Genomic DNA, 25,026 nt, shown 5'->3' with positions numbered 1-25,026 from the left:
AGTTGCAGTTCAAAGAAAGGCTTCACTATTGCCTTTTCAGATAAAGCAGGGTTTAGAACTAAATTTAGATTTTATTGTCACATGTACCAAGTACAAAAGTACATGATTACAGCGAAAATTGTACAAGGTCACCATTCCTGGCTCCATCTTAGGTACAAAGGTGCCTAGGTACAAAATCACAGGTAAAAAGTATAAAAATAAATAAACAAAGTTAAAAGTTAAACATTATAGTCCTTCTAGCATCAAGTCGAAAAATAAAGAAACAAAGTTAAAAATTCAACAGCCTTTCTGGAATGCTGAGCCACACTGGGTTCACACTCCCTATAAGGGCTCAATCTCCCCTGGTCTGGCCTGTTCGCCGTGAGATCTCGGGCTGCCTGCTCCTGCCATAGCCGCAGATGTAGTCAAATAGATTTAATCAAATATTCCCTACATCCTGAAAATAAATGTGAAAAATATCTAGTAGAATGCGCAAAGCAAGAGGAAATGCTAAGGTCGTTGGTGCTAATTGGAATATCAACCAGCTCTGGAACGTAGTCAGTGTCAACCTGGTGAGTAGGAATTAGATGTGTTGTAATGTCTTCAATCAGTGAGACTGACAGCAAACTGATCATAAGATCAAATCAGGCTCATCTCTGAAAAAGAAATTGCCCATGTACCTTTCCATTTATAATCTTTTTAGTAGTTTGTGCTCACTGTATTGATTTTCAACTAACTGATCTGCAACTATTGATTGAAATGTATTCTAATTATGATAATTGATATCAGAGTCTTTGAATAATTATTGAATACCCATGTAACTTTGTGATATTTCATTTGGAAATTGTACAGTGCTGACACAGATTAATGTATGATTGTACCTGGATATAGAATTGGTTTCCGGTACTTCAATAGTAACAACACCAGGCATCAATGTACTTAAAAAGAGTGGCAGAAAAAACAAGTGAGACTTCTCTTTCACTCATGCTCAGGTTAAAGTTTGTTTGCTTTTCACCATCTATCACCACACTGGCACATTCCTCGTGAGGTCTCTAAGCCAGAGCTGTTATAAACCCTGTAAACCACGTTAATGTAGATTAAATGAAATGCAATCGAAGTTATGCTGAATGAGTTGCTTTCAGCTAAGGTGGCAGCTGGACTTTGCAAATGCTAGAGAAGTGTGAGCAAAACTGATTTGAATTCCATAGCTGCTGGCCATAACTCACATGGTGTGGGTGAAGTCTGGTCTCAGTAATAATCCCCAGTGAGTAAATTAGCTCGCAGTAATGATGAGATAGATCCTATTCTGTGCATTCATTGGGTGTAAAACAGGCATTGACATCTGGGCATGTATGCGTCAAGGTTAAATGCAATAATTTTTATTCTTCACCCACAAACAGAAAGTATTAAGCTAGGAGGCTACAGACTCTCCAATTCCTGTCACCGTGATCGTGCCCAGTCCCACTGCCACGACACTGGAACCACCTCTGAGAGGGTACTTTCACCACTCTCAAAGTGTCTGCTAAAGGGGGTGGGAGGCAGGCACGCATTCCTTGCACATAAAATGTCACAGATTATAAATGGAAAGGTACATGGGCAGTTTTTGTTTCAGAGATGAGCTTGATTTGATCTTATGATCAGTTTGCTGACAGTCTCACTGATTGAAGACATTACAACACATCTAATTCCTACTCACCAGGTTGACACTGACTACATTCCAGAGCTGGTTGATACTCCAATTAGCACCAACAATGTTAGCATTTCCTCTTGCTTTGCGCATTCTACTAGATATTTTTCACATTTATTTTCAGGATGTAGGGAATATTTGACTGCATCTGTGGCTATGGCAGGAGCAGGCAGCCCGAGGCCTCATGTCGAACAGGCCAGACCAGAGGAGATTGAGCCCTTGTAGGGAGTGCGAAACCAGCATGGATCAGCACTCCAGAAAGGCTGTTGAATTTTACTTTATTTCTTTATTTTTCTACCTTATACTGAGTACCATTTGGACCAACGGCTCTACAACGATGAGCCTAACGCTTCCAAATGCACGCATGCATAAAGCATCAAAAACACCCGGAGCAGTGCTCCAGCAAACTGTAAGAGTGGTGAAGTGGTAGAAGTGACAAGATTATAAATGCAATCAGAGATTCAGAAAGTGGATGGGGGCCAAGTTCACTTTGGGCCAATAACATTAACTTTTGGCTGTAAGGATAGAAATGATAGATGCAGCATTCTACAGTGCCCTGCCTCCACAGAGGTGTAATCAGAAAACCCATGTGAATAACATCCTGGGAATACCATTTACACCCAAAAACGTGGTTTGAATCCGGGCCCTCTTATCCGGCTATACTAACCCCAGTTCACTCAAACTGCATGGAAACTTTTGCAAACAGATTACACATACTTGTATGTATATTTGGAAACATGCATTCCTGTCACCTCACTGTCCCCACTATCCCTCCCTGTAAAGTGTGTGCTGATCAGTAATCCCATTGGACTGTGAGCTTTTTTTGGGGGGGGGGGGGACTTGCTGTCGCTCTAACTCTTAAAACCACACACGGATCTTCAAACAATTAATGGAAATCCAACTCCAGAAAACTCCAGTATCCCTCTCTGATCCTTCCAATAAAGAGGGAAAGCCGTGTAGTTTAAGAAATGTTGCTTCCACAGTGTACCTAAAGGTTAGTTCAGTGAAGTTAGCACTTACCGTCCGGCCGGTCGCTGTCTCCTGTGCTTTCTGGACTTTGCCGTATGCTCCCCTGCCCAGTGTCTGCAGGATCTCATATCTGTGCCGCAGGTTGTGTTTATGCTGGTGTTTCTTCACAGTGCGAGAGAATTTGCTGCCGGGAGCATCTTTCCAGTCCTGCTCCTCGGGACAGTGTATCTCCCTGGTTATCATTTTGTCTTCCGGGCATTTCTCTTTCTTCATCTTTTCTTTACCGCTCCCTTCAGCTGCTGACGGCAGCCTTCCCGGGTGACAGGCGATCACTCGGTTGGAGGGTTAACAGGCTCTTTGCACAGGCATTAGACTGACTCTCCTCTGGGAGATCCCCCCCACCCCACAGACAGCTGCCAACCTTTGTAGGGTCAGAGTCAGGGAAATTCAAACGTGTTCCCAGCTTGTATTCAGGAAGCGCGCATTGGTAGCGGGGAAAATACTCCTGTCTCGTCAACTAACACTCTGGGGAGTTACAGATGACGGCCCCCCCCCCCCCCTCCCCAGGCATCTCGTTCTGTGTCCTGCTCCCTTAATCCTGCTGCACTTGCCCTCAGTTCACTGTGAGGTCAGAATACCTTCATGTGAAGTCAGAATACCTTCCGTGAACGCCCTGAAACCTAAATACGGTCGCAAGAAAACAAAACCTGCCTTTCAGTCAACATATCTGGCCAGGGTCAGGAATCAGCGAGCGGCCCGGTCTTCAGGACATGGAGCACACCAGCTACCGGCTAATATCTCCGCTCGCACCCTTCTGCCAGCTAGACAATGCCACACAAACACCGTCTCTTCCATCCTGCCTTTTATCTCGCTTGTGTCTGCCTCATGATCTGTGTCCCCGCCTCTTTATCTGCTTCAGCCTTACTATGTTCGCCATCTGTTTGTCAGCCCCTAGTGTTGCTGCTGTCTGTGTGCGTACCATTGTTTATCTGACAGCGACGCTGCTTGCTGGATGCACATTGCATTCTCCCCATTCAATACTTAACAATGATATCACTCGCTTCCCAAAACCCATCTACAGCTACTCAGCTCTCTTTCGCTGTTCCTTTTCTTAAATGCTCACTTTTGAGTTGTAACATCACCTCATCTCACCTTTACAGGATTGATATTGCTGTAAGAAAGGGTCACCGGACCCAAAAGGTTTTTCTGCACAGATGCTGCCTGGCCTGCTGAGCTTTTTCCAGCAATTTTGGTTCCTGATTTACAACATTTGCATTTCTTTCGGTTTTAATTTTGTCCCTATTCAATATGTTATATCTTTGTTCTGAAAGATTTAATTATCTTTGCTCCTGTTTAATTTCTTCCAAGTTGTATTTTTAGTTGCCTGATTTAAAAAAAATGGTCTCTTTGGTTCGTGAAAATGGGGATGACAGAAAATTGACCAACCACAATGCTCCAAAGCAGCCAAATTCCCTCAGCGCTGGAAGAACCTGTGAGCACTTTGACTCAGTGGAGATCAAGCAAAACCTAGCTGCAAATGACACAACAGAGGTTTGGTAAAGATAACAAGGTGTCGAGCTGGATGAACACAGTAGGCTAGGCAGTATCAGAAGAGCTGGAAAGCTGATGTTTCAGGTCAGGACTCTTCATCTGAAATATTTCAGAGCTCTGTCTCCCCTCCCTCATTTCTGAAGAAGTGTCCTGACCTGAAAAACCAGCTTTCCTGCTCGTCTGAAGCTGCCTGGCCTGCTGTGTTCATCCAGCTCTGCACCTTGTTGTCTCAGACTCCAGCATTGGCAGTTTCTACTATATCTGAAAGGTTTGGTAAAGTCTGTTTCACTGGCCCACACCCAGAAGTCCAGTTGGTTAGCTTACCCCCTTTAACCTATTAGCTTGCCTTGCCCTATTACAAAAATAAGTTCCTATTCATGAAAGATTCCTTGTTTTGTTCATTTGATTTGATTTATTATTATCACATGTACCTGGGTACAGTGAAAAGTTTGGTTTTGTCTGAAGTACATGCAGATCACACCAAGGTTCCATTCAATGTCCAATAGCTGAGGGAAATGAACATACATCTCAAGCTGGGGAATATTAATACATAAACTCCATAACTGCATAAATTACACTATTGTTTATAATACTTGTTCATTTCAAAAGCGAATCCCAATTGGTTTGATCCAGCTATCTAGCTTATCTTTTGACAGAGTTTGCTTGTATAGATTTCTGATAAACTGTTTATACAGGAATTTAAATAGGACAGACTCCTGCAATTTGAAAATAGTATCTGGGAGGCTCAGGCATCTTCAATGACTTCTTGAGGATTATTGACAGCCTGATACACATGAGGTTTCTTTTGTTCAAGACTTCAACTTCAAAGTACTTGGATTGGTTCATTTCAAACAACTTTTATCTTTATTCTGCAATCTGTCTGAAGCTGTCAAAGCTGGAGGGGCAGAATATACCAGGGAGGGTTGGCAGTAAAACCTCGCGTGTAAAGCAGTGAAGTAGATCCTAAGCACTGATTTTGCTCACCTTATTCCAACAAGACCAGAGTTGCAAGGGGTTAAAGTGTCAACATTGTGGCAGTGGGGAAAGTTCACCATCTATGGTCTTTCTGCCAAAGTACAATGGGGGGTCCATTCTGTTGTTAGACCCGCGTGTTGCCACAAATGTAAATATGTGTAAGTAATGTCCTGTATAAGTAAGAAATACCTTTGGCCTATGCAACCGCATAGGGAATGTCAGACCCAAAGTTTGCTTTTCTTAGTATGCAGACTGTACAGAATGTGCTCGAGCATATGTGTTTGCACTTAAAGTTATTTTAAGGAATAAAATACATTTTAGCAATTAAAAAAAAGTGTGGCAGTTACCCACACATGCCATGAACATTATGACAAGGAGACAGTAAGGACTGCAGATGCAGGAAGCCTGAGTCAATAGGTGTGAAGCTGGAAAAGCACAGCAGGTCAGACAGCTTCCAAGGAGCAGGAAAGTCAACATTTTGTGACTGGTGAGGAGAACGGAGGCCCAGAAGTTAGTAGAGGGAGGAGTTTGGGGCTGGGTGAAGGGTAGGTGGGACAGTGGTAAGTGGATGCAGGTAGGAGGTTATTGTGATTGGTCAGTGGGAATGGTGGAGTGGATAGGTGAGTAGGAAAATGGGCAGGTTAGGTCAGGTCAGGGAGGTGAGGAGGAGGGGGAGAGCTGGACATGGGTTAAGACTGGAGGTGGAGGGATTTTGAGGTTGGTGAGGTCAATATTGAGGCCATTAGGCTGTAAGCTCCCAAAATGAAATATCAGGTGTTTTTCTTCCAGTTTACATTTGGCCTCACTCTGAGAGTGGAGGAGGCCAATGATGAACATGTCATCAGGGGAGTGGGGGGAATTAAAATGGATGACAGCCAGAAGGTCAGGTTGGTTGGCACATGCAGAGCGGAGATGCCCTGCAAGCTGGTCCCAGAGTCTGCATTTGGCCTCCTCAATATAGAGGAGACCACATCGGGAGCAACAGATCAGGTTGGATAAAATGCAGGCGAATCTCTGCCAGATCTGGAAGAATTTTTGGGGGCCTTGGACAGAGGTGAGAGGGGAGGTATAGGTGGAGGGCATGGGTTGCACCTCTTGCAGTTGCAGGGTAAGGTACTGGGGGTGATACAGGGGTTGGTGGGGAGGGTAGAGCTGATGAGGGAGATATGAAATAAACGGCCCCTGCAGAAAGTGGATAAGGGTGGCGAGGGAACCCTTTTGGTAGTGGGATGTGATTATAGGTGGGAGAGATGTTGGAGGATAGTGTGTTGGATTCACAGTTTGGAGGGGCTTATACATGAGGACTAAGGGGACTCAATCCTTATTGTTATTGGAGTCGTTTGAGGGCTCAAGCACGGGGATTGGGGAGATGTGGTTGAAGGCATCCTTAATTACAGAGGAGGGGAAATTCCGATCCCTAAAGTAAGAGGATATCTGGGATGTCCTGGAGTAAAATGCCTCCATCCTGGGACCAGACACAGCAGAGCTGGAGGAATTGAGAACATGGGATAGCATTTTTACAGGAAGGTGGGTGAGAGGAGGTGTAGTTCAGGTAGCTGTGGGAGTCAGTGGCTTTGAAAAGGATGTCAGTGGTGAGTCAATTCCTAGAGATGGAGTCAGAAAGACCCAGGAAGGAGAGGGAGGTGTCAGAAATAATCCAGGTGAATTTGAGGGCACAGTGGGAGGTGTTGGTGAAGTTGATGAACTGCTTGAACTCCAATGCAGTCATCAAAATAACAAAGAAAGAGGTGAGACTTAGTGCTGGTGTAGTTGTCTAAGAGGGACTGGTCCACAAATCCTATAAAGAGGCACGCAGAGCTCAGCCTCATGTGGGTGCCCATGGCCATCCCTTTGGCTTGTAGGCAGTGGAATCAGCGGAAAAAATGTCGATGGTGAGGACCAGTTCTGTTAAGCAAATGAGAATGTCAGTGGATGGGGACTGGGTGGGCCTATAGGAAAAGAAGAATCACAGGACTTTTAGGGGTTTGGGTGCAAGTGTGAAGGCACTGTATGTTCGTAGTGAAATTGAGGTATTGGGGCCAGGGAATTGGAAGTTTTGGAATAGGTGGAGGGTTGTGTCATAAATGTAGGCAGGGAGCTCCTGGACCAAAGGAGAAAGAGCAGAGTCGAGGTAGGAGGAGACGAGGTCAGTGAGGCAGGAGCATGGAAGAGACAATGGGTTGACCCGGGCAGGTGGGTTTATTGATTTTGGGAAGGAGATAACTGTACTCTTAGTGCACTGGCGGGCTTGTCGTATTCACGTACTCTTTATCTGTGTTGTTAAGTATCTTAGAAAAGTATGAGCCAACCATTAAACAAACATCCTTTAAATATGGTGTCGGTGTGGTGCAGCTGAAAATATGTGGATTTACAGAGCTGTAGAACAGACAGATATTGAAAGAAACAGCAAGGAAGAAGTTTTTAAAAATCAGTATCTTTGAATTACAGTGTGACAGAAAATGTCCGAAAACTTTCCATTTCCTGCTGCTGTGGAAATGAGAAGAGATATGAGACAGAAATGGAACTTTTTCCACTCTCAATGACAAAACTACTAATTGAGTCAAACAATACAAGCAGATAAGAGTTGCACCTCTGCTATCAGCACTAGGAAAAGAATGCTACAAACTGTGTTAAAGTCTACATCTCACTGAAGAATAGAAAAGCCAGACAGGAGAGATTTTATTGGCATTGAAGATGCTCTTTGAACCCCATAGCAAGGTTATTTATGAATAGTATTTTTTGATCATCAGAGCTCAGGAGGAGAGGGAGGCTATTGATCAGTATGTGACTGCACGATAACAGCTCGCTCAATCCTGTGAGTATAGACAGGTGAAAGACTATCTCATCAGAAATAGTATCATCCTAGAGGTGAGAGATCCTGCTAAGAGAGCAGAAAATTATGAGCAAGAAAGCTATGTGCAGAATATCAGAGAGTGTCAGTCATCAACTAAAGCACATTATGAGAGAACAGGTGATTTTTTTCGTAATTTGCTGAGAGTCATTCCAAGCCAAAGGAGAATTACATATTGGAAAGAAAGGAATATGTGGAAGACATCACCCATATAAAGCAAAACATGTCCAGCATGAGGAATACAGAGCTCTAACTGCAAAAAAGCTGAACCATTGAACCACTTTGCCTTCAAGTGCTTAAATGGAAAGAGGTGACATAAGGTGGTTGCTAGAGAGATTCCAGCTAATAATTCTGCTGAACTACTTTTCACAGTGCAGCTTGTTGGCATCATCAGGGCTGGAGATAATACGTGGTTTGTGACTGTTAGATTGGTGACTGTAGAAGAAGAGCATCAAGCTAGCCTCCGAAATAAAATTGCTGGAAAAGATCAATAGGCCTGGCAGAATCTGTGAAGGAATAAACAGAGTTAACATTTTGGTTCTGGTGACCCTTCCTCAGAACGTGCTGAACTTTTCCAACAACTTTGTTTTTGTCCCTGATTTATAGCATCAGGAACAATGTTGTTCTTTCAGTTTTTACTGAGTTAGCATGGTGTCCAGAAGACACTAGAACTCCATGCAGCATTATGAACTTCACAGATGTGTGTGAAATCACTCAAAGATAAGATTGAGGCTATATGATGGAGAAATACTCATCCCAAGAGGACAAATAAAGCTGAGAGCCCAATGCAATGGGAAGGATAAAAATCGGGAGTTGTAGATAATAGATATTAAGCAAAATCCAAAGTTCCTGGAAAGGCTCGGCAGGTGGCAGCTTCTTGTGAAGGAAAAAGCAGAGTTAATGTTTTGGGTCAGGTGACCCTTCCTCAGAACTTCCAGAGTTTTTCCAGAGCTTTTCCAGCAACTTTGTTTTTGCTCCTGATTTACAGCACCTGTAGTTCTTTCATTTTTTATTAAGCAAAATCCACTTACCTGCTGAAGCAAATTTTAAGAGAACTGGTAACTGGAGATTCACAGAGCTTTGCAGATCACTAAGCAATGACAGATCCTGGAAGATGACAAAGATACTTTTACAAATCTTGGATATCTCCCTGGTGATTATTATTTCAAAATAGGTGACTGAGTGAGACCAATCCAGCATCAGCCAGGCAGAGTTCCAGCTGCCCTCAAGTCAAGTCTGATAGAAAAGAGAGAAGAACTGGAAAAGAAGGGAGAAATCAAGATGTAGCAAATCTTGCAGACTGGACTAGCGGCATGGTGGCAGCAAAAGAGCTGAGAGCATGCTTTGATCCAAAGATCCACAGGGTCTCCACAAATATTTGAAGGGACTTCACTATCCCTGCTATTCTTTGAAGAAAAGTAGCCACACTTTACAAAGAATGAATTCTTCACTGCATTCTTTTCTATGATGCTGGATGAAATCACCAGTTTTCTAACTATTTTCTGGACACAATTTGGGAGATAGAGCTAGTGAAGTATATTGTTTGGTACTTCTTCTGCTCTGGAAGAGTACTGACATGACAGCACAAGATATTCAGCGATCTTCTTGTAGTAGAAATATTATGGATGATCTGCTAGTCTATGGATGTAGATGGACAATGGAAGAAGCCATCACAGAAAATATTCAGAATCTGGTGCGATTGCTAGACAGATTCTCTCTTGATGAGCCTCAAGTCAAATAAGAAAAAGATACAATTGAAGATGCCTGAAGTCAAGTATATAGTGTACATTATTGAGCATATGTGGACAGAGATAAGACTTTGCCTTGATCCTGACAAGTCAAAAGCTATAGCAAAGATCTAGCAAGCAACAGATGTGAATGCACTACAATGTGAATTATTTACTAGATTTCTCATGTAACTTATCATCTGAGGGTGTATTGCTGTGCAGGCTCACTACTAAGGATGTGCAGTGGCATTGGGACACAGAATAAGAAGCAGCTTTCACAAGAATCAAACAACATGTGATTACAATGTATACTGAGGTCAATGGTGAAATCACCCTGTGATGTGATGGAAACAAGACAGGATTTGGAAGAACCCTTACGCAACAAAAACAACAGCAACATTTGCTTCCAGGTTGCTAAATGAGGTATTACTGCAGTCAGATAGAGTACTGCTTGGGAGCAATAAATTTATAGTGGAATCTGACCATAAGCCATTGCAAAGCATCTTCCTCAAGTCACGTCTAACTGCTTCAATGCATCTGCAAAGGATGTAGTAGAGGTATCACCTGGACAGGAAAATAAGGGAAAGCAATGTATCTTGACAGCTTGCTGTTGAGGGCACCATTCCCTTTAAAGAAAGTTGAGCATGCTAAAACAGAATGTAAAATGCTTCAGATTTAATGAGAAAGAATAGCTCAACATACTTCAGAAATCGTCAAGCTGGCAGAGACATTGAAACTAACTGGCAAGCATCTTGCTCAAATCCAACAAGCTAAGCAACAAGATGTGACTCTCTAACTTCTGTGGGAAATAGTAATAAAAGGATGGCCTAAAAGTATCAAAGATATGCCTGTTTCTATTTGAGAGCATTGGGCAAACAGAGATAAAGTAATTGCCTGGGATGGCATCTTGCACCAAGGAAATAGTGCCATTATCTTTAAAGAATTGCTGAAGAACATCCAGGCAAACCATCAAGTAATTGCATTTAGACTGAAGAAGGCAAGAGGAGTGCCCTACTGGCCACAAATGAACAAAAGATGAAGGACCACTTCAGCCAGTGCAACACTTCTAAAGAAAAACTAACTAATAATGCTAAATAGCTGTTAGTGACATACACCATCCCAAAAAGACCCTGGATGAAGATCTGAATGGACTTTGTCACTTTCACAGGAATTGGTTATCTTATCACTGTCAACTATTATTTTGACTACTGGAATTAGACCAGCTGATTTCAATGAAATTATAGAATGTCTGAAAACATATACAAGTGTTATTGCTTTCCCCAGACATGGTTTTGCGTAACTATGTCTCTCAATTCATGAGTGAAGAATGTAGCTGCATCACAACGGATTGTGAAATTCAATGCAATACATCATGGCTACACTATTCTGAGTAAAGTGGGAAGGCGGAGGCAGCAATGAAAATTGCCAACAGAACCATAAAACAATGAGCCAATCCAGCTCAGACCTGTAAGAGGCAACCTTGAGTGGAGAAATATACACTGAATATGTGAGTACAACATGTAATGTGGTGCCACACCCAAACTACTCTTCCAATAAAGAAAAACTTTTGCAGTCAGAAGTGACGCAGGCATGAGTGACAAAATCAGTGTGAAATGATAGAAAGCCAATCATTGTCAGGGCTGCGTACTAGAGACCAGAGTGCAGATATTTAACACTCAATACAAGTCAGCTGTATCCTCAAACATATGTTATGAATGTGGATGACCAGCTACATCATGGCAACCATAGACATCAACATATAATTAGAGAAATCATGTCTTCATTGCAGCCAATGGAACAGGAAGAAGTGAACTCACTACCTGCACAGAGTAGAGAAAGACCATCAGTCCCATAGGCCTACTGTTCTCCAGCAAAGAAAGGATCAGCAACATTTACCATGGTGCCGGAACTCATCATAGGAAAGATAAACCCTTGCCCCAGAGAAGAAACATCACCCCGGGAATGATGAGAGGAATAGCCAACAACTAGGAAAACTGTACAATTTAAAAACCACATGTGGAATGCATTGGCAGAGACTGACAAAATTAAATCTGACGAGTGTTAATAAGCTGTAATGTCAATGAATGACGGTTTTATTTGTGACTGTGTATTAGGTATCTTGAAAAATATGTAACAGCAAATGACAGAGTTTGCAATTTTTTTGAGTAGGGGATGTTTTGAGAACTGCAGTTATGCTATTAGTCTATTGACTGGCTTGCCATAATCATGTGATTCCTGCATCTGCTATAAGTGATTTTGAGTGCATTCTATCGGAGCTATTAAAAACATAACACTTGAAACACATAAGTTATCCTAATATTTGAAACGATAATAGTTATACAATCTTATACAATTCAATACAACACAGAAACAGATCCTTTCGCTCACCAAACCTGCACTGATTCTAATCTTTATTTAGACTACTCCTTATACTCCCTTTATTATTGAAAATTTGCAATATATCTTTTCTGTTGTTTTCTCAACCATCTATTACTCACCCAGCAGTTTAAACTTAGGACACAACCCAGTCGAGTTTTGTTCTACAGCTTTTTAAAGTTAGGGAGCATATATTATGTGATATATCCAGTAAAATGGAAACACTGACAAAGGTCGATATTCACTCTCTGACTTTACTAAAATATGTGCAATATTGACTGGCAAAGACAAACTTTGGTTTTGTGACAAGAAAGGACTCACTTGCAGTCATTGTTGCTGAATAGAAGCAATAATATATTCAGTAAAACTGTAAAAAACAGCAGATATCTCCCAGTATCCTCGCTATTATTTATTCCTCAGATAGCAACACTAAAGCCAATTATCTGGCCATTTATCACATTTACTGTTTGTAGGACTTTGCAATTTGAAAATTGGAAGTTTCATTTACCTCTATAGTGCCACAAACATTCCCTGCAAAATGCATGCACAACAATCCAAAAGTTGCCCCACCAGTTCCACACAATCTAGCCCCCTAAAGTTAGCACAGGCACATAGCCATGCCATTACACAGTTAAGTAAATCATCCTTGGGTTCCAAATATAAACTTAGATGGTTAGTTGGTGACTACACTTCTAATTAAACCTTCTAAATGGTTATAAAGTGGATATCCTGAAATCGAAGAAAGTACGATGAATTCTGAGGAAGGATCACTGGACTTGGAACATCAACTCTGTTTTCTCTCCACAGATGTTGCCAGACCTGTTGGGTTTCTCCAGAAATTTCTGTTCTTGTTTATTTAAGATCTCTGCAGTTTTTTTTAGTATATAAATTTATTCAGGCTGGGTCCTTTTGAAATTAGTATAACTGCAATTTATTTAAATTAAGAAAGGGCAAGTTTCTAAATAAAAGTTTGTTGTCAACATTTTCAGAAAGACCCTACAACTTTTTAAATGGAGAGGAATCCCTATGTGAAATCATGTTTAACCAAATTGTTGGAGCTTTTCTTGAAGGAATATCATGCAGGGGAGCCCGTTGACATATCAAACTTGGAATTCCAGAAGGTGTTTGTCAAGATGCTGCCAAAAGGATTTTGCAAGAAGTCGAAGCATATTGTCAATGAGGGAATATGAAGGTATGGATTGATGATTGGCTGGCTGAGAGACAATGCATAAATGAGTCTTTTCCTGATTGGCAGGATATGATGAGTGAGGCCTGCAGGGGTACATGTTGGGGCCTCAGGTTTTTACAATTTCCATCAATGACGTAGGTGAGGGGAGTGAAAGCATGGTTGCTAAATCTGCAGCTGACATCAAGATAGATGGGAAAGCTATGTTGTGATGAACACTTAAGAAAGTTGCAGACAGATATAGTAAGTGGGCAGAATTCTATCAGATGAAATATCATGTGAGAAAGTGTGAAATTGCTTACCCTGGTGGAAAGAACAGCAAAAGCTCAATGTTGCTTAAACAGAGAACAGCTGAAGAATACTGAGTTGCAGAAGATTTAGGTATTTTTGTGAATGAGACACAAAATGTTAGCATGAGGGTACAACAGAAATTAAGAAGGCTAATGAAATGTTGTCCTTTTTTGAGAGAGGAATTGATATTAAAGTAAGGATGTTATGCTTCAGCAGTGTGGGTTGTTGGTGAGATCACATCTTGCATTCTGTGTGCAGTTTTGGTCTCCTAATTTAAGAAGGATGTAAATACATTGGCAGAGGTTCAAAGGAAGTTTATGATATTGATTTCTGGGATGAATGGGTAGGCTTATGAGGAAAGTTTGAACAAACTGGATTTGTTTCCACTTAGGAGGTTAGAAGATTGAGGCATCGTGGTATTATCTCAAGATTATTAATCCAGAGACCCAGGTAATGTTCTCAAGACCCAAGTTCGAATTGTGCCACGGCAGATGGTGGGATTTGCACAAAAAAAAACTGGGACTAAAAGTCTAATGATGACTTTGAAACAATTGCTGATTGTCAGGAAAAACTCACCTGGTTCACTATAGTCTATGAGAGAAAGAAATCTGCTGTTCTGACTGGTCTGGACTACATGTGACAGCCAGAGCACTGTGGTTGCCTTTCAACTGTCATCTGGGTAAATGAGGACTGGGCAATAAATACTGGCCTAGCCAGTGATGTCTATGTCCCATGAATGAATGAAAAAATCTTTGTTAAAGTGCACATAATTCTGGAATGGTTTGAGATAGAGGGTAGTAGGTACAGGAACAGTTATAACATTTAACATACATTTGGATAGGTACATAAATAGGGAAGGTTTAAAGGGAATTGGGCCAAATGCAAGCAATTGGGACTAGTTTGTTTTAGGAAACTTGGTTGCTGGGTGAGTTGGACCTAAGGGTCTGTTTCTGTGCTGTATGACTCTATGATAAAACCATTGGATGTGGAAATGGCATTTCCTTTAATGGCTGAGCCCATAAATAAGGAGCGCTCTTTTAAAATTAGAGGTCACCTTTTAAATCAGAAATGAGAATTTATTTTCCTTAGAAGATTGTACAACTCCGAAAGCAACGGAGATAGAGTGATTGAATATTTTTAAGGAGGTGGATTTAAGGTTATCAAGAGCAAATGGGAATCCAAAACACAAACAGATCAATCATGATCTTATTGAATGATGCACAATGGATGAGGGGCCAAATGGCCTACTCATACTCCTAATTCATATATTTGAGCCTAAAAGAAAGAAAACTGTTGGGCAGGCTTTCACAATTTAAAGCTTCTACAAAAACAAACCAAATAAGATCAAAATAATTCAAACTTTCATTATCAGATGAATTGTATTGCATGGCAGTCAGTGAGTGAGCCTAGTGCAGGCTTAAGGCTATTGGCGAGTGGGCCCAGGGCGGACACATGGCTATTAGTAACTGGGCCCAGTGCAACCTCATGGCTATTGGTGAGTGGGCCCAGTGCAGACTCGTGGCTATTGGTAACTGGGCCCAGTGCAGACGCATGGCTAAGGGTGAGTGAGACCAGTGCAGACTCAAGACGATTGGTGAGTGGGCCCAGGGTGGACTTATGGCTATTGGTGAGTGGGCCCAGGGTGGACTCACAGAATTGTCAAGGCAGTCCTAATACCAACTCATTACTACCCTGGTGGATGTGAGTTTGTGTTCCTGGTGGCATCTATATCCAGTGCAGATTCGTGAAGATGGCAGCAGAGGTGAGTTTGGCTCCAATAAAAGACCCAGCAGCATCAATGGGATGGGCCCAAAGCAAATTCACAGTGGTAGTGGTTAGCACTGGTACAATATCCGGTAGCATCGGTAACGTTTGCATTGACAATGTCCAGTGAGGAGTCATAATGGCGAGGATGTTGATGGAGGTGAGAAAGTGCTAATGAGTGACAGTTTTCATTCCAGTAGCAGGGCATGGTGAAGGGGACGTGTACCTGGCCACCGTGGTCCAGTACAGACTTGTGGCTATTTGTAACTGGGCCCAGTGCAGACGCACGGCGACTGGTGAGTGGGCCCAGTGTGGACTTATGGCAATTGGTGAGTGGGCCCAGGGTGGACTTATGGCAATTGGTGAGTGGGCCCAGGGTGGACTTATGGCAATTGGTGAGTGGGCCCAGGGTGGACTCGCAGAATTGTCAAGGCAGTCCCAACACCAACTCATTACTACCCTGGTGGAGTATATGGACCATGGCAGAGCTTTTAACAAGAACTATAAAATTGAGCACTTCATCTTTATTTCTTTAGTCTTCTGCCTTCATATTCTATGTTTTGATGTATTATTCTATGTCTTAAGATGGTTTCAGAGAGTTGCGACACTACCTGATACTTTTCACTGTAAGAAAATACACATGACAATAAATAAATCAAATCAACTAAAATCAAAGTAAATTTCTCTTTAAGCGGTCGCTGCCACAAGGCTATGTCTTTTATAGTCATAAGCCTGTTTCATCACTTCCTACACAAATATGTAATGTGGTGAAGATTAGTGGGAAGCCAGACAAGTGGAAGCCTTTAAAAATCAGCAGAGGGCAACAATAAAAGCAGTAAAGTGGGAGAAGCTGAAATACGAGATTAAGCTAGCGAGTAATACAAAAGAAAATTGCAAGAGTTTGTTTTTAGATATATAAAAGGTAACTAAGAGACAAAAGTGGACATTGGGCCAATGGAAAATGAGAAGTTGTAATGGGGAACGAAGAAATGGCGTTGGATCTGGATAGATACTTTACATCAGCTTTCACAGTGGAAAACACAAATAACATACCTAAACTGCAATAGGCTTGGGAGCAGACGTGAATGTAATGGCCATCACTAAGGTGAAGGGCTAGGAAAGCTGAAGAGTCTGATTGCTCCTCTATCTCACGTTCTTATGGTGGCACCAAGTGAAATCTCACTCTTTCAGTGTACAATCTCTCACTTCCCACACAATGTATTTGGCTGTCTGGTTGCTTTTTCCAGAAACTGTATTCTGAGATTTCTAGATATTGTTAACACAAACAAGAGGCACATCTAGGTGCAGAGCTGGATGAACACAGCAGGCCAAGCACCATCAGAGGAGCAGGAAAGCTGACGTTTCGGGTCTGGAATGTTCTTCAGAAATGGTGAAGGGGTAGGGGATTCTGAAATAAATAGAGACGAGGGGGAGGTGGATGGAAGGTGGATAAAGGAGCAGATAGGTGGAGCAGACACAGAAAGTCAAGGAGGCGTGGATGAAGCCAGTAAAGGTGAGTGTAGGTGGGGAGTTAGGGAAGGGATAGGTCAGTCAAGGGAATACAGATGAGGTGGGGATGCAGCTGGTTGGTAGGAGGTGTTGGTTGGTCAGTGAGGTGGGAGGAGCGGACAGGTTGAAGAAAAGACGGACAGGTCAAGGAGGCAGGGACAAGCTGGGCTGGTTTTGCTATGAGGTCGAGGGTGGGAAGATTTTGAAGCTTAGTACTCTGGCCCCATCCCCCACCTCTTCCTCCATTATATTAATGGCTTTATCGAGGCCGACTCATGATCCCACGAGGAGCTCAAACGGTTCATCCACTTTACTAAACCTTCCTCCCAACCTTAAGTTCACCAGGACCATCTCTAATATCTCGCTCTCCTTCCTGGACCTCTGTGTTTCCATCTCTGGCAATCACCTGGAAACCAATATCTATTTCAAGTCTACCGACTCCCACAGCTACCTAGAATACGCCTCCTCCCACCCACCTTCCTGCAAAAATGCCATCCCCTATTCCCAATTCCTTCCCCTCCCAGGATGAGGCAATCCACTCTCCTACATCTCAGATGTCCTCATTTTTCAAGGACTGCAACTTTCCCTCCACAATGGTTGAAAATGCCTTCGACTGCATCTCTCATGTTTCCCACAACTCATCCCTCACACCCCATCCCAGCAATACCAACAAGGACAGAATTCCCCTCAAGCTCACGTACCACTCCGCCAACCTCCAGATTCAACCCATCATCCTCTGCCACTTCTGCCACCTGCAATCTGACCCCTCTACCAAGGACATTTTTCCCTCCCCACCCCTATCTGCCTTCCAGAGGGACCACTCTCTCCGTGACTCCCTCGTCCGCTCCACACTCCCACTAGCCCCACCACTCCTGGCACTTTTCCCTGCAACCACAACCCTTATACCTCCTCCATCTCCCCCATCCCAGGCCCCAAGAAAACCTTCCACATTAAACAGATGTTCACCTGCACATCTGCTAATGTGGTATATTGTATTCGCTGTTCCCTTCTCTACATCGGGGAAACCAAGGTGAGGCTTAGAGACTGCTTTGTGGAGCACCTACGCTCAGTTCATGACAAACGACAACACCTCCCAGTCGCAAACCATTTCAACTCCCTCTCCTACCCCTTGGACGACATGTCCATCATGGGCCTCCTCCAGTGGCACAGTGATGCCACCCGAAGGCTGCAGGAATGGCATCTCATTTTCCGCTTGTGAACCCTGCAGCCCAATGGTCTCAATGTGAACTTCACAAGCTTCAAAATCTCCCCACATCCGACCTCATCCCAAAACCAGCCCAGCTCGTCCCCGCCTCCTCGACCTGTCTATCTTTTCTCCCATCTATCCGCTCCTCCCACCTCACTGACCAACCCCCACCCTACTTCCTACCTACCAGCCTCATCCCTGCCTCCTTGACCTGTCTGTATTCCCTTGACTGACCAAGCCCCATCCTAACTACCCACCTACACTCGCCTTTACTGGACCCATCCCCACCTCCTTGACCTGCCCATCTCCTCTCCACTTATCTACTCCTTTACCAAAATTCCACTGCCTCCCACATCTCTCTGTTTATTTCAGAGACCCCATCCCCTCCCCCATTTCTGAAGAAGGGTCCAGACCTCCTTTCCTGGTCCTCTGATGCTGCTTTGCCTGCTGTGTTCATCCAGTGCTACACCTTAGGAACTGATAGATGTGCCTCTTGGAGACAATAGAAACTGCAGATGCTGGAGAATCTGAGATAACATTATCTCCAAGAGGCACATCTATCAGTCCTCTCTCATCCAGTTCATGATAGTCCTGCTTGTATAACTTTTCAATCATTTACAGAATGGTCCAAGGATAGAATCTGTTCACTTACTCATTGTTTTATGAAGAACATGTAGGACTGTATTTCCTTTTTACTACCAAGTAGGAAAGAAGTCACCTCATGGAGAGCTTTGCATGCTGCCTCTCACACAAATTCCGTGTTCTCAACATGCTCAAAATGGCAGCAGTGGAATAGCAGCATTTTGGGCTACTGAGCCCTGGGGCTCACCCATTTCTGTATGCTTATCTTTTCTTTTTCTTTTTATTCTTTCTAGGGTTGCAAGTTAGCTTTCTTTCTTCTTTAAAGCCTCGTTTGCAGTGGCATGGGTACTGACATTGGCAAGAGCAGGCCCTGTGCGGAATGGCAGAATAAGATGGTGGCACAGCCCTGGAAGCAGCGAGGCTGAGTAAATGTTGAAGGAGGAGGTACCCGGCCGTGGTGGCAGCAATGCCAGGACATGGCAGATCAAGCTCCAACCCAGCACGAGGTCTCCTTGGAAGCAAGGGGCAGGTCGCAGGTTTAGTCCCCTGGTCCGGACTCGCCAGCCGAGCCGAGGCTCCAAGTCCATGGCTAGGCTCAGGTATCTAATGGTGGAGAGTGGGATGGCAGGGGAGTTTGGTCCCAGCGCAGGAACCTGAGGTGCCAGCAGAGGCCGCATTGGTGAGCTCAGCCCAGCATGAACTCACGGCGGCGACATTGGTGGAGGCAAGATGGCACCGAAGAGTGGAGAGCCTTTGGTCCAGTGGTGGCATTGTAACAAAGCGCGGTTATAGCAATGTATAGCGAGCATTGGGCTGGAGGAGCCCAGATCCAGGCCCAGTTTTACTTTTCTGGCTTTAAATACTGCTTTGATTTATTTCCTGTGTTTCAAGATGGAGCCAGAGAATGGTGACACCATACTACACTCCTCACTATTTACAATAAATACATGTGACAATAAATAAATCACCTACTGGTTTTGAGCCCAGCTATAATTTTATTTCCAATTATTTACTATTTCAGTTTATCCTTTGCTCTTTAGCGTTCATCCCCATATCAACCTCAGTTCACGCGTGCATTTGTGGAAACTCAAATACATTCTGGGGAGTTCACTTATGTTTCTTTCAAAATGCTTCCCAGTTTCACCCTGGAATTAAAGGCACACACCTAAAGAAAAACACAAGCTTTTTCCCAAAGCACAAGGGTCATCACAATTGTAAATATTGATCCTCAATTTTTTTTAACATTCTTAAATAAGATTTGTATTCCTAAATATTCATAAAGTTGTGCAGCATGAAAACAGGCCCTTCTGTCCCACCAATCCAGGCCGACCCAATATCCTAAATTAATCTAATCCCATTTGCCAGCATTTTACCCATATCCCTCTAAACCCTTCCTATTCAGGTACCCATCCAGATGCCTTTTAAATCTACCAGCCTCCACCACTTCCTACAGTAACTCACTCCATACACCACTCTCTGCGTGAAAAGCTTGCCCCTTAGGCCCCTTTTATACCTTTCCCCTCTCACCTTAAACCTATACCCTCTAGTTTGGACTCACCTACTCTGAGAAAAAGACTTTGGCTAATCACTCTATCCATACCCCTCATGATTTTATAAATCTCACATAAATGTTTCAAGGTGAAATATCTGATTCCAAGATATATTTCTTATGTGTATTTAGAGCACAGTGTATTTATGTGTTGACCCATACATGAAGCAGTTAAATGTACATTTTCATTGAGAAAATGACAAGTTTGAATCACTGACCATTTTTGCTTTGGTTGAGTGAGTTTTATCAGAACAAATACTACTTGCCTTTAACATCTGCCTGTTTCAGCTGGGTGGATTTTATCACTGCTGGTCCCGGGTGTTCCTTTCACATTCATGGACCTAAGAAAATTTCATGGCCATAGGTCTCATTGACTCCTTGTCACCCATGCCATGTCTCAGTGGGATATGCTCTGTTAGGTCTCAGCCAAATCACTAGAAAGATCATCAATTGAACAACATTCCATCATGGGGTGGGGAATGTGAAACAGGACCATCTGGCTTTCTCTGCTTGAAGCTCACTACGTGATAATGTATTCCCCATCTGAAAGAGAAATCTGTCAAGAAACACTGACAGTCTTGTTGTATATCCATCTCTACTCTATAACGTTACCCTTAACTTGCAAAGAGTCAGCACCTCCCTCAGCTTAGTATTCAAATCAAAACTATGCTGAAGTAAACAATTGATAGAAGTGACCAGATTAGAAAAAAGATGAATAATGATGAAATTTTTAAAGTACAATTTTTCTTATTCATCTCATTTGATAGCCTGAGTTTTATGCACATTTACGTGGAGGGTGAATAATTCTGTTGCTCAGCCTGGATCTGTTTAAAAATCAGGCCATGATAATTGGACAGGGAATATCATATGTTCATGAGGTAGTCCATATGATTTATTTGTGCATTAATTTAAATGGATGTATAATTGGATGTGCTCACTTATGGACATGTGGCTTTCTTCACCCATTTTTTTCATCTGCATTGTGTCCCATGCAGGAACTGGAACAGCTGTCTGATAATATTCTAATCCCGTTTATGTTACCACAAAAGGATAACTGCCTGTTCCTGCATTCAATACAATGAAGCCATGCGGATAAATTGGATTCAAAGATGGCCAGCTCCTGGGGTAGAATCTTAGAATCAATACAGTGTGGAAGCAGGCCATTGAGCCCATCAAGTCCACACCAACCCTCCGAAGAGCAACTCACTCGGACCCACCCCCTACGCTATGCCTGTAACCCTGCATTTCCCATGGCTAATCCACCTAACCTGCACATCCTGTACTCACTACCTATTAGTAAAGAGTTACGTTCCTTAACATCCCTTGTCCAAAAGATGATGGCTACAATCAATATGTTGGTGCAATGGAACATCCTGGAGATCTTACTAAAATAGAGCTATTTGATGTTCATTTGGTAACTTTTATCCAGATGGAGCAGCAAACTGTTCCCCATACACCAAGTGAATTTTCTCCTGTTCCAAATCTAATTTACTTTATTTTAGATCACTTGGATAAGCAAGATAGATAATCTAATGGAAGAAAGGAAGCCAATTCTGCAGAGAAATAAAAGGAGAATTCAATTCAAAACTAAAATAATGAAGAAAAGTCTAAAGGCAAAGGAGATATAAGATAGAACCAAAGTGGTGGGGGTGGGGGTGGGAGGCTGATGCTGTTCAAATAGGGGAAGGAAATAGATGAGAGATTAAAAATGAAGCTTCAGGTATCTGGATGCTTTCATTTGAAAAGTAAGCGAACTGCCAGAAAAGAAGGCATCAATTTGAACAGTGAGAGAAAAGGGAACAAAAATTAATCCAGATCATAATTGTTTCTGGGACCACAGAAATATTTTCAGACTCCAGAATATGTGGCCACGATAGCAAGTGGTGTTTTTGTTTAATGTTTAGATTTTATGAACAAATTTTAACCTCTGTTTCTTCTCTTGGCACATGTGCTGAGTTAAATTACTTTTCACGTGATATCCACTAACCAGCAGTGAAGGAATTCTCCTTCGTATTAAAAACAATACTGCTGCAAACTTCACTTGCAGACCCTCAGCAGGATGCAATCCCATCTGTGGCTTTTGATGTGGATGTTACTTCTGCTGCCAATTCTAAATTGCAATGCCAGCACTTTCTCCATCAATTCATGTTGCAGTGGGGCCAGCAGCATCAAAACAGCAGGTGGGACCAAACCCTGCTGAGTAGCACAACAGAAGCTGGCTCAGTCCCTTTTGGTCCAAGGGTCACGTAATGGATGTCCCTTGTCCATCAACCAAAAGTGAAGAGATGTTCTCAGACACACAGCGTTGGAAATAGCTACAGCTGCATCATCACAATAGATGTTTATGTCAGAAACACAATATTTCATGTTTCAACTTCAAATTATAGGCTAAACATTATTGTTGATGCTACTAGTGCATAATGACCTGTATGAAATCTTTTTTATAAACCCGAAGAATTGAGGGTGCTGGAAATCAAAAACAAAATCAAAAATTGCTGGAAAAGCTCAGCAGGTCTGGCACAAAGCAAACTTAATGTTTTGTGTCCAGTGACCCTTCTTGAGTATATTATCATTCTTGTTTTTACACGTCTCTTAGTACAAAATACTGTCATTAAAATAGTAGAGAAAAGAATTTGATACAGGCTTGATGATATTTTTTACACATCATTGACTAATATACAGTAATTTAAGAAAATGTTGCAGCAGCACGAGTGACAAAGGTTTGTACATTGCCTACTCACTCTTTCATGGCCCATTTAATTTGTGATTCTGTAACTTACTAGTGAAAATTTACATACCACCCACTGAATCCTGCGAGTATATTAACTCAGGTTATTCAAATTTTATCTTATTGCCTGATCATACCCTTCATTCTCTCTGAGTGGAATAAATGGAGGCCCAGTATCTCCTTGCAGCTTGATCTGTGAACATCCCCTCTGCCATATGAGCAGCTTGAGGCTGAGGAGAAGATAATTGCTGTCGGTGTTATTTCCATTCTTGATCCTCATTAGAGATAGAAGGTAGAACTTCATAAGCTGCTCCCAAGCTGTGTTGAAAGCTAGCAGCAGGGCAGAGTAGCTGAAGGGGAGTGAAGTACAAGGCAGGTGAAGTGTTTTCCAAGAAGTTGGCAATCACCTGTCAAGCAGTAAAAGCGATTTCCAGGAAAATAAAGTGCTTCGACCAGGAGTCCCACATCTGGCCATAGCCAAAGCACTTCAGTTTCACAGTAGATGCACTCCCTCCTGTGCAATCGTTCACACTGGCAAGTGACTAATAGGTCAGGAAATAGGTGTGCTGACTGGTAAAGACAGAATTGATGGCAAGTGATGTTGGGATTCGACTTTTTTATCATTCCTTTGGAATTTAGTTGCTCATATGGTCTGAAACCTGCCTCAGCTTGCCTGAAAAAACTCTTAATTGGGTCTTCTGCTTTTGAATTAATTGGATTATTTCCAATTCTATGTGCTGTCTTGTGTAGAACTTTACTGAATGCTTTCGATAAGTCTATATATATTAACCCCATAAGAACTCCCTTATCTACCACGTTAGTTACAGCTACAAAAAAATTTACCTAAGTCCGATAGTTATGACTTTCCCTTTAAAACTGTATGATGGCTTTCTCTGATCATTTCATATAGGAGCAGTAGGGGCTAGGAACTACAATAGGCCAATTAAGGTAGAGGTTATAGGTGAATGGTACCTGATGTGGATAAGATATGAACAGCTTCAAAACAGATGGAGATTTTGGAAGATGGAGGGAGAATTACCGGAACTGTTTTGGAATCATTGACAGCAATTATGTCAATAGCCTAGTTGATGTTTCAGTACCAAATGGACTATGATAAAAGGAAGTATGGATGATATAAAGGAGTTTGGTAGTTTGTGAAAGAGATAATAAGATTAGAAGCTCAGTGCAATGTTAAAAAGGTTATGAACAGTCTGGCCATTGAATGTAGACAGTGAGAGAATGTTCCTCTTGTGATATCAGCACAATTGGCCAACAGTACTAGATTGCTGTGAAGCAATCAAAAATGGAACTTAACAGAAACCTCTTCAAGGGACAGCTGGGACTGTGGAAGAAGGAATAGTTAAGGTGCGTAGTGCAGATACATTTAGGGACAAGCTAAAGTTGGATGAGAAAAACAAATGGAAATTGCTTGAAAGAACCATAAATACCACATTGACAGGTTGAATCAAATGGCCTGTTTCTGCGCTCCATATTCTATGTATAAGAAATCCTCATTTTATGTTATATTTGTATTCCTGAATAATGCAGTTTAAGTGAAACAACTTTAAATGAATCATTAATTCTAACAGGAATCAATATTACATGTTTTGTTAAATTTCATACGGTCTTCTATAGTAGGAACAAAAACATTAAAACATTATGCCTAATGCCTGTAAGATGAAATATAGTATTTTAAATGATTAAATTCCTGTATTGGTAAATTAAATATCTGTTAAAATTAAATAAACTGAAAAAAATGAAAGAAAAATATTACTTTCTGTTGATAGAACCTCCTGTAATGGACTTTCTAAAGGTGGAGCCTGGAGAGTCACTGCTTTGAGTCTGCAGCAATAGGGCCTTTGTTCATCAGGATATGGGCCACCTACTGAGGCCATCACTTGTGCGTGATGGTGCCTTCTTTTTGGGGATGAGGGAACATTTCACCCTCTCTTGCTGGCCAAAGCTGTCTCCAGTGTCCACTTGGATCAATGCACCCCCTCTGCCTGCACTGTTGTGCCACCTGTGGGCCCTGCATTTCCAGTTGCCTCTTCAGAAAGGAAGGGAAGCTGGCGACGTGTTGCTGGCTGCAGGAGGA

The 25,026-nt window shown here is 42.4% G+C and overlaps 1 protein-coding gene and 1 long non-coding RNA gene across 3 annotated transcripts in view; one reads left to right on the top strand and one right to left on the bottom strand.

The window, feature by feature from the left end:
• The window catches only part of LOC125460356 (NUAK family SNF1-like kinase 1), a 34,577-nt gene extending 31,403 nt beyond the window's left edge, over positions 1–3,174 (bottom strand). The window contains exon 1 of one of the 2 annotated variants that reach the window (XM_048547767.2): positions 2,687–3,174. In XM_048547767.2, coding sequence (XP_048403724.1) covers positions 2,687–2,908 — 222 coding nt within the window. In that variant the 5' untranslated portion in view covers positions 2,909–3,174. The remainder of the gene's footprint in view (positions 1–2,686) is intronic. The other variant, XM_059649807.1, reaches the window with a different exon arrangement.
• Positions 1,868–24,598, top strand: LOC125460357 (uncharacterized). Its single transcript, XR_007249244.2, has 4 exons — positions 1,868–2,660; positions 13,105–13,307; positions 18,948–19,253; positions 21,199–24,598. It is a non-coding gene; the product is annotated as an uncharacterized LOC125460357 (long non-coding RNA).
• Positions 24,599–25,026: the final 428 nt, after the last annotated feature.

Source organism: Stegostoma tigrinum, chromosome 11 (assembly GCF_030684315.1).
Source record: "Stegostoma tigrinum isolate sSteTig4 chromosome 11, sSteTig4.hap1, whole genome shotgun sequence".
In the NCBI taxonomy this organism is placed as follows: Eukaryota; Metazoa; Chordata; class Chondrichthyes; order Orectolobiformes; family Stegostomatidae; genus Stegostoma; species Stegostoma tigrinum.
This window is presented reverse-complemented; position numbering and strand designations above follow the sequence as displayed.